Consider the following 14,140-nt stretch of genomic DNA (forward strand, 5'->3'; position numbering starts at 1 on the left):
ACTGTATTCTGTTAACAGCAATGCTCTTCTGTCACTGTACTCAGTATTGTGCTGTTACTATTGTACTGTTATCAAGCCCCATGGCTTCCCCTTGCTGCTCTGCAGCAAGCAGATAAACGACTACTTACGTATGAGTGCCCAGTCAGTCCTGTCATTGTTGCTGCTGCTGCAGCAACAGAAGAAAGCAAACTGAAAAACTGCTATGCTGGCTTTTTCTCTACTTGGAGTTTAAAAAAAAAAAAAAGTCACATAGGTTGCAACCAGACTATAAAATATACAGAAAGCATTTGTACCTATATCGAATACATTTCTGAACATGTTTACTGCTGCACAGTGTCACACAATGGTTTTTTTTCTTTTAAAGGCCTAAAGCCAAATTATTCCCCTTCTGCACACACACTCATTCAAGGCAAAATGTAAAGTAAACAATGTATGCTTAGTGGTGGCGTGGGATGGAGCTGGAGGTACAGCCTCTAATTTCTGCAAAGCCTGAGGAGTATGGAGTGGAAGCCCATCTGCTCTACGCTCCACGCCTCTTCTCACTATAAGGAAAGACAGCAGCCATGCTTCCACTGGCTCTCCTGACATTCCTGTGCTCTGTGATTGTCCAACTGGGCTCATGGAACATGGGTTGCTCTGACCAGAGGTGGGTTCTGCTAAATTTCCTGACAGAAAGTCACTCAGTTTTGGGAGGAAGCAAACTATGCAGAGCAGCCATCTCCAACACAGCATGGTCCCGCGAAAACCTGTGGAGTCCCATGCATAGGGGATCTTTGCCTGGCTGGGAAGATAGCATTCCACATTGCCACTGCTCTTACTCATTCCATGCACATCAGTCATGTCCAGCTGGTATTTGTATGTGTCACTCCACTCTCCACTGCAGGAAAAAAGGAGCCAATGGGTTACCCTTTAATTGTGGGAGTTTGGATTCCAGTGCAACATAAGCCGCTGAGCTTGAACCTGAAAATATTCAGATTTGTTTTGGGGATTAACATTGGCTTTTTTCCCTTTTGAGATGGGCAAGTACTGAAGCAGTGACTGCCCAGGCTTAGTCCACCTATGTGTACATCAGCAAGTCGAGGCTGTCCTGTTTCTACATCACCACTACTAGAAGTACTGCATCCTGGAGGGCAGGGCCGGCTCCAGCATTTCTGCCGCCCCAAGCAAAAAAAAATAAAAATAAAAATAAAAATAAAAAAAGCCGCGATCGGCGGCAGCAGTTCAGCGGCAGGTCCTTCGCTCCTAGAGGGAGTGAGGGACTTGCCGCCCCCGAATTGCCGCAGGTGCCGCCCCTCTCCCTTGGCTGCTCCAAGCACCTGCTTGTTAAGCTGGTGCCTGGAGCCGGCCCTGCTGGAGGGACATCAGCATCCGCCAATCAGTGATTGTGGCTGGTGGCGACAGTTGGGAATCACAGCTGTTGAGAGATTGGTACCTGCTATTAGTTAATAAATCACATTCAGCTCATCTTGCCCCATCCTCTATAGGAACGCATAAATGTCTGCCAGATTAATGGCTAAAACAGCTATCTGTATGAACCTTCCTTTTTTTGCCATTCCCCTGCCGTGTTCAGATAAAACTTGACAGAATTGTTCTGGTGTCCAATAGCTTGATCCTTTATCACAGTGCATGGCAGAATGCCCCAGGTTGATGCCTTTTATATATTTCTATTGTTTAGTGATTTCACTTGTTTTCCACTGTTCCACCAATGGGTCATCCTTTACCTCCAGTCACCTGTTCTCTGCAGGTTAGAGGGAGCTTCCTAAACCAAAAACAATGAGACAAAGCAGTGCAGCACATAAAAAGTTTCATTGCTGTATATACACATACCTACAGTACTGACTAAACTCACTAAGTCCTGTCCAGCAATGCATCAATCACACTGCAAAGCACAGGATGGATTCTCTGGAGACCCTTGCTTCTTTGGTTGTTATAAAATCCTGGTCAGGAAGATGGAAGGGATAAACCTTACTAGAATCACCAATCTATGTGCTCCTGGTTCCTTGGAACACAACCAGCTTAAGGGACACAAGCCTTGAAGCTTAGTCAAAGCCTCTTTCTCACATGAATTGCCCACATAGCCAGCCCTAGTGTAGTGTTTTTCCATTGTAATTGGAGGAATAATTAATCTTTTTTTTTTTAAAATAAAAAAGCCACGTGTGCCCTGTGACCAGAGCTGCAGCGATTACTTTAGTAAGCCTCTTAGCACTCTCTTACCCAGGAGATGGAGAACAGAAGGTTCTAAGCAGTCAGACACACATTCTAATTATACACATACTGAATAAAAATGGAGCCTATGCCATGCAACAGTAAATGCAGCCTTGCTGCTGAAAGCAAAGCAACATCACTTTGTACTGCTTTTACTTTCATACCTATGCTTTGTTCCCAGGGGGCCAATGCTAAATTCAACCTCCGGCTAGTTGGACCCGGTGGCATTTTCCGAGTTGTTCCCCAAACGGTGCTGAATGAGGCTCAGGTTACCATAATAGTGGAGAACTCTGCTGCCATAGATTATGAGAAGTTCCAGTTGTTAACCTTTAAGGTATAGTATGTTCCTTGCCTGCTCCAATTAAAAGGTTCATATACGTGAGGGTTTTTGACTTCTGGTTTCGACTGGGGACGTGTGACTGAATGCTAATGCTGTTATAGCCCTGTAAACGAAGCTCACCAAGTCAAATTCTTCCCTCAGGTCATTGACTGCTATGGTGTTTAATGAGTGTAACTGAGGACCGTAGTCTATCTTTGGCCCAGTGAATGCAAGGAGTTCTAGCTGTTACATTTGTATAGAAATTTCATTTTGTGATGTTTCTGAAGCACTGTGGACTATGCACATCAGGGTGACTATTTCACTTATGCCAATAAGCTCATTGGATGCAATCCTGGCCCCACTGATTTTAGTGAATCCAGGATTTCACCTACTCAGACTTAGGCCATGTGGCACATGGTCTTGCTTTAGTGTTATTGCTGGAACTGGTGGAAGACCCCAGCTGATGGGTAATTACTTTTCTATTGCAGCTCATTGCCTTCAGCACCTTGTTACTCGTAAAATATTTTTTCCAAGTTATAGTTCGGTACTAATGGGCTCTGCATGTTTTGTATACAAAGAGGCAGTTTCTGTAATGATTAGAGGGAGTGGTGTGGGAGTCAGATTTCCTGGGTTCTATGCCCAGGATTTGCCATGTGACCTCAGCAAGTCACTTCACTGCTGTGTCTCAGTTCCACCATTTGTCATGTTTGTTTGTAAAGCACCTGGTGCTTCTTAGATTTAAGGTGCTCTAGAAATACAACATATTATTATTGTAGTCAGATGGAAGCTTCATGACCAATTATAAAGCATTGCCCAAATCAGTTATAAGTAGTGCAGATTTATTCATGGTAAGTTACTATAAGACCACTAAAGAAATCACACAGCTCAGGAATACCTTGAATTCTATATTGAACCAACCAGCTCATGAACACTGAAAGCTGAATGCTATTGCAATGATCACCGAAAGTTGTAATTACAAGTGAAGAGGATTTTTTTATTCCTTATGAGCTCTCTCACTTTGTTTGGATAAAATGATTTGCACAAGAGTTTTAAAATGAACTGCACAGATTTTGCTAAAAATACAAAGCCTGTTTCTAAATTCCCTATTGGGAAAGGAGGGTGGTGGGAAAATCAGATATCCAGGTTTGAAATATGCCAATTTTTTTTTCAAACAATTCACTAGCTGTCTTGTATACTTGACAAGTTCAAGCCACTTGCTACCCCGACTGCCAGAGTGAGTTCTTTCAGTTAACATTTTGGACAAGATTTGGGCTGGTTTCTGTTCTAATGCCTATCCCCAACAGTTCATCAAAACTGTCATACCTTCCCTAATCAGTGATTAACTCCTTCCCTGCTAGTTTACTGTTGCCCATTAGCATACCATAGAAATCAATGAAACATTAGTCTGCCCTTAGTGTATACAGCAGCATGCCAGGTCCATTCTCCAGGATGTAGGTGGAAAGCATGACACCCAAGGAGTGATCTAGAATTATTTGACCAGAACACATTCTGAGGAATTGACAAAGACAATGGCTCAGTGGAGAACTTCTGCCCTCCAGTTATCACAGTGATTCACCCTTTTGCTAGATTCCTCAGTTCTCCTGGATACCCAGTTAGCAGCACAGTGGCCAGAAACATCTTTTGTTTTCAAATGAGCCCACTTCTCTAGGCCTGGAGCCCATTGTATCTCAGGCATTTGACACCTCCAAACTGGACTGTTACAATTTAAATTTACAATGGTTAATCTAGAAGGCCACTTAGCAGCTCCATCAGGTGCAGCATGCAGCTGCTTGCCTCTTCAGAGGGCGGAATAATAACATATCGCACTGACTAGTGCTCTGTCTAGCTGCCCTGGTGCAGTAGTTCATTTCAACATGAAATTCAATAAAGTCCTAATTGCTCAGGCCCAGTAGTCACAAAGTCTGTCTCTTCCCCTAAGCTTCACCAGGACACCTACACTCAGAAGGTATGATTCAGAGAGGTTGAAGCTCAAGGGAATTTGGGCTAGGAGTTCTCATTAGTGGAACCTCTGGAATTTGATCTTGCTTTTAAATACATGAGTCCCAGCCTGGCTGTGTTTATGGCGAGATGTAAAATGCATTTCTTGTTCTAGGCTTTTCAATGACACCAGGTTCTGCAGGCTCTGATATTTTATCTAGTAGCTGTTGTCTCCCATCCTGAGTCCATCCAAGGAAGTTAAGTCACCTTCTGTGAACAGCTGCAGAACACTGGAGTGGTACAAATAATCTGATGAATTTAGCCTCTGTGTCTGCAAAATGTTCACCAGCAGATACATCATTTTATCCATCATTCAAGCTAATTCAATGTTTGAATTATTTGAAATATTTGAGGTGTTTTTAAAAAAATCTGGAATAGTTCTCTGCAGATATTTGATTTTCAATATGCACCCTCTGAGCTATGCTGGAAACTGTGATTAGTCAGACAGTCAGGCAAGCACTTCTACTGTAAACAATGACACATACAGATTTAAAATTTGGTTTCTGCACATTATTGCAGAGACAAATTTGAAATTCCCTTCCCACAAAAATTCAAATGGATTGCTCAGACTTTCAAGGAAAGCAAACACAAAGTGGGCATGGACATGGCTGAAGTTTATTTTAAAATGTGTATCAATTTAAAAAATGAGTTTGATTTTTGCATGATTTGCCCAGTTACACAAAGCATGCTTTCCTTCTTGTGGTGTTGGTTTCCATTCTAACTGGGATAAAATGCACCTAGGCATAGTGATAGATGCCTCCCAAATACTTGCAATAATAATAGTAGAATTCACTATTTTATCTTCTTAGCTTCTTGCCATAGAGGTGAACACTCCTGAGAAATTTAGCTCAACGGCGGATATAGTGATACGTCTCTTGGACACCAATGACAACGTCCCAAAGTTCTCATCTGACTATTACATTGCCAGGATTCCAGAGAATTCCCCAGGGGGGTCCAACGTAGTGGCTGTTACAGTAAGCTTTATTCAGTCTTCCAGAGATGTGTCTGATCTAACTTTCTGTCTACGGAAACTGCCAAAGAATGTCAGTGGCTCTGTCCTCCTAATAACTTTTTATTCTTTATAAGCTCTATTATACTCCCATGCTGAAGTCAATGGGAATTTTGTCATTGACCTCAACATGGGTGGGAGTCATTCCTATGTTTGTTGGCTGCTCACCTGCTGAAACATCTTTAAATCAATGAGTAAAAGAAAACCTGCTCCTGCAGTCTCATAACTAAGTGCATTTGGGATCAAGGCCATATGGACTCTCAGCTATCACCATACTCAGAGTAGCAGGTATATTAAGCTCTAATGTGTAGAGCCACTCAGAGTCTGATATTGTTATGTTAGCACACAATGCTCAGCAAGGTAGCTGTTGTTTCAGCAAAGCCTTTTCAGACAATGTGTCTGAAGTGCCATTTTTATTTTATTTTATGTGTTTTTTTAAGCCACAAAAATGTCACACACTCCAGCTGAAAGATTCAGTGATAGCTGAGCGAGGCTGGCATTGTTGTAAGAAAGACTTGGATTTGATTGAGGGTGAACAAAAAGAAAGGAAAATGGCTGCTAGTGAATTTCTAGTCCAATCTTCCATAGATTGCAAAGGTGACATGATTGCTACATGCATAATTATGCTGTTTACGAGCAAGACTATAAAAATGCACGAGATTTGGAAAAGAATGACCCCAATGTAAGCAGGGGCGGCTCTAGGCACCAGCAAAGCAAGCACGTGCTTGGGGCAGCCCATTTGCAGGGGCGGCAGGGATCCAGCATGGGAGCTGAGAACCAACAGGGGCCCTGGGAACTGTAGTTCCTTGGTTAGCTCCCTGCCTATAGAGCCAGCCCTGGAGCAGGGAAAGAACTATATTTCCCGGCATTCCCTTGGCCACTACCAACAGGAAAGAGGGGGAGGGAGTGAAGTAGCTGAGACCTCATGCTGCAGCCTGCTATGAATGGAGAGCTGCAATCTGAAGGGTAGGGATACCATATTTTAACATTCAAAAAATAGGACACTCCACAGGGAGGGAGGGTAGCCCCACCCTCCCACCATCCACCCCCTCTGACTGCCCCCCACAGAAACCCCAACCCATCCAACCCCCCCTGCACCCTGTCCCCTGATCACCGCCTTCTGGGACCCCTGCCCCCCAGGACCCCACCGCCTATCTAAGCCTCCCTTCTCCTTGTCCCCAACTGCCCCCTCCTGAGACCGCCCCAACTTCCCCCCCTAGGACCCCACACCTACCTGTCCCCTGACAAATCCCCGGGACTCCCATGCCTATCCAACCGCTGCCTGTCTCCTGACTGCCCCCCCCAACCCTGACCCATCTAACCCCCCCTTCTCCCTGCCCATGACTGCCCCCCCAAACCTCCGCCCCATCCAACCCCCCAGCCCCCTTACCGTGCCACTCAGACCAGCATGTCTGGCTCCGCACAGCGCCAGACACACTGCTGCATACATGCTGCCATGCTCCCCTGTGGAGCCCCCTTACCCCTTACCCCCAGCACCTGCCTTCCAGATTTGAACACCTCAAAATTCAGGAGTGCTCAAGCTCAGTTTGGGCAGCTGTTACTTCATTTCTCCCAAATCAAATATACTGATCCACTGTAACTTGCTGTAGAAAAAGTAGGATAAAATTGAGCAAGAAATGCTTCCCAGTGGTTATTAGGACTGGAATTGCTATTTTCAACAGCCATTGCCTTTTTGTTTGTTTGTTTAAAAGGAAGACAGTGATATTGCATTGGCAAATTCCCCATAGAAAGAAAGAGTGGTAGAAAAGAATAATAAAGGCACCTCAACTTTTCCTCATTTATGTAGGATAGTCTTATAGTATGCATCCAGATATCCTCCAATCACACAAGCTGAAAATTGTTCCACTTTACTGCAGTTCTGTAACCATATGGGAACCAATCCTGTCTGTGTTCTGTGCACCTCTAAAATTCATGCTGAATGACCTGCCATGGGAGCGAGTTACCAGTGACCCAGGGCTGCTGCGGAAGGAGGGTGCAGGTGGGGGAGGGGGGAGAGAGCCCAGGGCTGGGGTGGCAGGAGATGTGTGTGGGGGGCAATGGTGGGGGGGAATGAGGGAGCCCAGAGCTGGGGCGGCAGGGGGTGTGGGTGGGTGGGTGGGGAGAGCCCAAGGCTGGGGCAGCAGGGGGGTGCGTCGAGGAGCCCAGGGCTGGGGCAGGGGGCAGCCAAAATTTTTTTTGCTTGGGGCGGCAAAAAACCTAGAGCTGGCCCTGAATGTAAGAACTGCTTTCGTGTATTCAGAAATGGGAAGAGTTTGTTTATACATTTACCAATATCTCACACTGTCAGAGGAAGAAAAGCAAAATGTTAGAGACCCTGTGAGCACTGAAGAAACATTTCCAGCCCAAAAGGAATGTTCTACATTTGTTTAATACAACCACTAGAGTCAGAGCTAGAACCCATAGATCAGTATGCCACACAAAGCTGAGGCAGTCGACAGCCACGTGTAAATTTGGGAGTGATACAAGATCCCATAGGGCTGGGCACCAGAGACATAGATGCCTGAGGCAGGATGCTAAGGGAGCCCAAACTAGTCAGTGTGCTGCAGAGGCAGTGAAATGACACAAATGCTACTGAAAGTACTAACTGCAGATCCTAGAGGTGAAAACACTAAACTCTATATAGGGAAGAACATCAAAACTAGAAAGAAGAGCTCACCATAGGACACACTGGCACCAAGGCAGCACAGCACAGAGATTATCATGTTCCTAACTGTAGTAGTCAGAAGAAGAAGAACAGTGTCCAACACTGAGGTGGTCTGCAGAAAATGTTTAAAAAAAAAAAAAACTTTTTGCAAAAGCAGCAAAATCGGGCCCTTCTGGTCAAAGGCAAAGAGGACAGCGCATCTGCACAGTTCATATTCAATACTAAACATCATGTAGTCACCAGATTAGTGCCTAAACCAGATTCAGAGACAAACCCAGCATGTTGAGATACTGTAGGCTTGGAAAGTAACTGTTCTAGCAGGATGGATACATATGAAAGATGTATTAGAGAATACTGGACATCCCAAGAAAAAATAACATGCGAAATGGAATCCAGTAAAAAGAACCCAAAGTTATGAGACCTCAGAAGTTGACAAGAATCCATGGTAGTTATCAGGAACCAGATGCACGTCCCCACACCCCACAAGGCCACAGATGAGTTACACTGGTCTTGCATGAGTTTAGACATCAAAGACATTGCTAAAGACTGCAAAACAAGCAAGCAATGTTTAAACAAGCAAGTGAGGGAGCCAGTTATACACTCAACACCACAGCACACCTGCCTACATCAAGTTTCTCTGCATTTAGAGGTAGGTGGACAGACATACTGATGTAACAAAAAAATCCTCATAGGTACCAAAGAAAACAGAAATAACTCCCTCTATCAAGTCAACTGCTTTTCCCAACCCTGAACCCGTGGAGAAACTAATAAGAATGCAGAACAAAGTTGCAACATCTGAAGAGATACCTGCAGCGCAACCTGGGCCCACATGCACAAGAATGATCAAAACACCAGCCAGATTGAAATATCGTTATGTACAAATATCAACTAAATATACCACAGTGGAGTCTTTTTAAAAAAATCTCTGTGCTGTTTAAAAGACAGTTTTGGCCAGGGACACTGCACTCATATTTAACTGATCTCTAGTAAAGGTTGAGAATGAGTTGTTTGTTTAGTCAGTGCACTAATGCACTCCTTACTCCTATGAAAGAAAGGATGTTACAAGATAATGTCAAATGCCTAAGAATGGCGTCACCCAATAAGCATTATAGATTTTACTGCTTATGTTCATGTAGAGTGCTTAGGATGTGGTTGTATGAAAAAGCTTTGCTGTATCGCCCATTACCATTTGATTTTGTAATATTTTGCAAACTTCCAAATGCAAATTGTTAATGAAAGTTCCATAAATATACTGACAAAATATTTTAAAAGGAGAAAAATCTGTTTGGCTTTTAGTGTGCTGTTATTAGGCACAATAGGACAATACACTTTACTACAGGTTAATAAATCAGGACTCCTTTGAATTCTTTTCTTAAGGCTACAGACCCAGATTCGGGACTCTGGGGAGAAGTCAAATACTCCATATATGGAACAGGAGCTGATCTGTAAGTAAAAAAGTTAACCTTTGAATACATTAAAAAGAGAAATCACTACTGACAAAATAAGAGGGTTAAGACAGCGGCTGGCATCTCAGACAAATGCATGTTGAGATTATCTGAGGGGGAGGCACTTACCCTATGTCTTTTTCCTGAGTTGTTTCTGTTAAAATATTTTCTCCTGCAAAACACAGGCAAAAACTTGTTGTATAAGTCTATGGTGTTTTACCACATGCCCCTAAAGAAACCTAGGGCAGCTAAGTGACAATGCATAGCATCTGTTCAAACTATCATTTAAAAAGTACTTTTTGCAGGAGGAAGGGTTGTTTGTGCTGGTTATTGCAAAAGGTCTGTGGACCCCACACGCCCCTGTTTAGCTGCAAAAACAATGCCATTTCAACACTCAATCCAATGTACAGAAAAGACCAAAAATTCATGGGAACCATATCTAAAAATTCCCACAACATTTTCTGAGGTCTGACACTGTTGGCACTTCTGGCATTGGTGACTGGCACCACTGGATATTAGAACTGTTGCTTGCATGTAACACTAGTAGCAGCAGGGCATGGAGGAAGGGAACAGGATGTTCACCAGATCTCTAATAGATACCTCGCTCCTGCTTCCTGTTGTAGGATAGATGAAAATGAGCACCCATTTGATCAGCTCTCCAACCCCACCCCAGTTATTGCAAATGTAATAATTGGCTGGGGCTCCTAGCCATCTCGAATATGGCTGGTCATCTCTCACGATTCTGCGGAACCTCTCACCCCTATGACTTAAGAGGTTGGAGAGAAGAACTTGCAAATGAGTGTGTTGTCCAGACTCTCATCCCCCTCTCCTGCAAAATTTTATTTCTTCTAGTAATTCCCCACCTGGTTTTAAAGCTCTGCTCCCCACTTTGAGTAGGATGCTAATTATGGCAGTCAAATCCAGAATTTCAGGGGGTTATTGGGAAACATCCAAACAAGGGCGCACATACAGGAGCTTCTAAATCACGGCTTATTTTGAGCTTCTCACTAAATCCTCAAGCAAGCTGTTAATTGGGTAGAAGCAAGCAAGCAAAGGCCATCTGATGCACTCAGACCTATTAAGTTTAAAATGTAACAGCTGGTGCCAAAAAACTTCTGAAGGCTTGGAGAAAAAAAGATGTTGTGTGGAAAAAAAAGTGTGTGCAAATTTATTCTGATTCTCACACTCCTAAAGCTAAAATAGAACTTAACCAGGGAAATGAGGCTGCTGTGAGGTTTTTTGTTGATTTTCCTAAACATGGAACTTTTTTGGTTAAGACACTGGATTGAGACTCAGGAAATCTGGGTTGAATTTCCAGCTCTGCCATAAACTTCCAGCATGAGCTCAGGCACATCACTTAGGCTTGCACCGCATGCAATTCTTATACCAATTTAACTGTTTGTTAGGGCTGTGATGTTTCTGCCAAAACAGTTAAATTGGTACAACTCCTAACATGGATGTAGTTATACTGGTATAAAGGTGCATTATACTGGAATATTCCCCCTCCCAAATAGGAATAGCAATGTCCATATGTGAAAGGGTCGACTCACCACTGGCTCCTCCTCATGGCGGGGTGTGGCACAGCAGCACTCTGTCCACTGGGGTCTCCTGCCAATGGCTGCTCTGCCTCTGTGGTGGCCTGCCTCTTCCTGTGACTTGGCCCTCTGGCCAGGTCAATTCAAAGTCCCTCCCCTTCCAGGGTAGTTGGTGAACAAAAAGCAAGGAGAATTAATGCAAATAAATGAAGTTAGTAAAGGATAGAGGGGAGTGACTCCATCTCAGCATGTATCCAGATCTGTCCCTCCCTTCCCTCTGGCAGGGACCATCAGGCAGTGGTTGTCTGGGAAGCTCCTGCCTTCAATCAGCCCTTTCCTTGGGAGCTGAGGGTTGAAGATCTGTTTCTTTTCCCTGGTCTGCCAACAAGTGAGCTGTTCTGCCCCCCTTTTAAAGCTCCTTCTCCAGCCTGTGCCTCTCTTGCAGGTGTGGCCAGGCTGGGGTAGCTGAGCCCAGACCAGCTCCTTAACCCCTTGTTGTCCAGTGTGGAGTTTATCGACCCTATCACACAGTATAACTCTGCCTTATACCAGTATAACAGAGTCCACACCAGGATGCTGAACCACTTTAACTATATTGGTATAGCTAAAGTGATACAATTTTTGTGTGTAGACAAGGCCTTAATCTCTCTGCGCCTCAGTTCCCCATCTGTAAAATGGAGATAATAAAACTACCTTTTGTAGTTCTTGTCTTTTTAGATTGTAAGCACTTCAGCACAGGGACTATCTCTTTCCATGGAGTTGCACAGCACTCAGTACAATAAGGTCTGTCTTCATTGGAGTTTGTGGGTAGTATTGTAATACAAACAACTCATAAGCATAGATAATAACAATGCCAATTTTATAATAATTATATATTAAGCTCAAAATTGGAATGCACAAAAATACTTTATTTTATTTTGCATTAAATACAGGATACAGAAAACCTTTCATTTTTACAAAACCTCCATTTGGGGCCTAAACTGACAGGGTCCTTTGAAAAGACAGGAGGTTGGCATCTTTAAGAGAAATTCAGTCTTTTGCCTGTCACTCTTGACAGTGGCTCAGTAATTAAAAATGCATAGAATTGAACTCACCCTGGATAATTCTGAATACCTGCAACCTCCCAATACCAGTTTATAAAACAGTGATTAGTTTTTGGAGGACACAATCGCTCTGCACATTTTAGGGGGCTTAGCAGAACCATTTAGCTTACCCATTCTGAGAAGCTAACTAAGAGCCAAATATTGTATGCAACACACTTTCCTCTGCTATTCAGCTGGGGTCAATCAATCTTCTTTTATTCAGGACACGATCTAATACATTGTACTTATAACCTGAATAAATATGCAGTTCTCTAATGTTTCTACACAAAGAGATCACATTTGGGAAAAAACCATCACACTGAGCATTGCATGAGTACAAAAGCTTCTACAAAATACAACTGAAAGGGCTAACACACAAAGAATACCACATAATAATAATTCTGTTTTTTCAAAACAAAAAGGACAAGCAAAAATATGTAGGGTCAGTGATTTGGGATCTGTCAGGTTTTAGGTCTGTTTTCAGAACAGGAGAGGCCTTGTATAAGGCTCCCGGCTGCAAAAATTCCAGCATTATACCACTACCCACATCTTTAAATACTCATCTGCATTAGACCATAACTGAACTGTACTGTACAATAGGCTCAGTTGTCAGCTAGGCAGAGTTTACACTCAGTGCAGCTGAGAAGAAGGTGGAGGAAAGCTGTCTCTAGTCCACCTTTCCACCACCTCAGTCCTGGGCAGAGGCATCCAGCATAACTTAGAGCAGTGGCCAAAGATCTGGTGAAGTGTCATGTACTGCACCTTTTCTGTGTCTGGTGCGAACCCCCACCCCCAACAAAGCCCTGCCCATCCTGGATGCACCACCCTGCATTGCAAGGCAGGGAAATGGGTGGCACAGAACAAGCTATGCCAGCTTTGTGCCACACAAGCTTTCCCAATGTCATAGGAAAACCTCAACTGCTTCTTTAGGGGGCCTATGTGTTTGTCAATTGACTGTTTAGCCTTTGGTGTAAGCTGTGTGACATCACTGAGCCTAGGCAGAGCGAACAAGACAAGATATAAATTAACTTGAGCTTGCATCTGTTCTGGGTACCAATATCTAACCTCAGCAGTTCAATAATCTAGACTAGGATGTGAGCGTCCACAATTTAACACTCAAAATGCTTGTTTTTCATGTATCTCCTCCAGATTTCTAATCCATCCATCAACAGGAATTATTTATACCCAGCCATGGGCCACATTAGATGCTGAAGTCACTGCAAAGTACAACTTCTATGTGAAGGTAGAAGACACAGACGGGAAGTATAGCTTGGCTGAGGTGTTTATCACTGTGCTAGATGTTAATGACCATTCTCCGGAGTTCAATGAGAACATCCAGGAAAAGACCATGATCATTGGATCACCAGTGAAAATAGAGGTGAGGAATGAAATGATGTCCAAGACTTTAGTGGACGCAGAGTTAGCACAACACCAAGTGCTTTGAACATTCTACCCCTAAGTGTGCATACGTGGGATGAGGGTGAACAAACACATTTGTTTCCCTCTAGTATGTTTTAGTTTGCCCGTTGGGTGTGGCAGTGTAGAACAGAGATCAAAAACATGGACTGATAATATTTTACATACTGTTCAAAAATGTAAATGCATCAAAAGAAATGTAATTCTGTAAAAAATAATAAACCCAAGTTACATCATTTAAATTATCAGTTTGCACATAGCGTGCTGTATAGTGCTAGATTTAAAATAAGTCCATCACCATTGGCACAGATGCCATGGAGTGAGTAAATGTGCATGGGGATTGAAACCAGGCTACCCTTCAAAGCAGAGATCAAGTCCATTGTGTGGGGATACTTGCATCTGTCCATATAGTTACATTGGTTCTGTAATGAGAGGGCTTCAGTTTCCAAGTAGTATATGTAACGCT

General features: G+C 43.4%; 1 protein-coding gene across 1 annotated transcript in view; it reads left to right on the forward strand.

The window, feature by feature from the left end:
- CDHR1 (cadherin related family member 1) overlaps window positions 1-14,140 on the forward strand; it is a 65,365-nt gene that overhangs the window by 31,559 nt on the left and 19,666 nt on the right. The window contains exons 12-15 of the mRNA XM_024106960.3: window positions 2,387-2,539; window positions 5,332-5,496; window positions 9,574-9,641; window positions 13,408-13,636. Coding sequence (XP_023962728.2) covers window positions 2,387-2,539; window positions 5,332-5,496; window positions 9,574-9,641; window positions 13,408-13,636 — 615 coding nt within the window. The remainder of the gene's footprint in view (window positions 1-2,386; window positions 2,540-5,331; window positions 5,497-9,573; window positions 9,642-13,407; window positions 13,637-14,140) is intronic.

This window comes from Chrysemys picta, chromosome 7 (genome assembly GCF_011386835.1).
Source record: "Chrysemys picta bellii isolate R12L10 chromosome 7, ASM1138683v2, whole genome shotgun sequence".
Lineage (NCBI taxonomy): Eukaryota > Metazoa > Chordata > Testudines > Emydidae > Chrysemys > Chrysemys picta.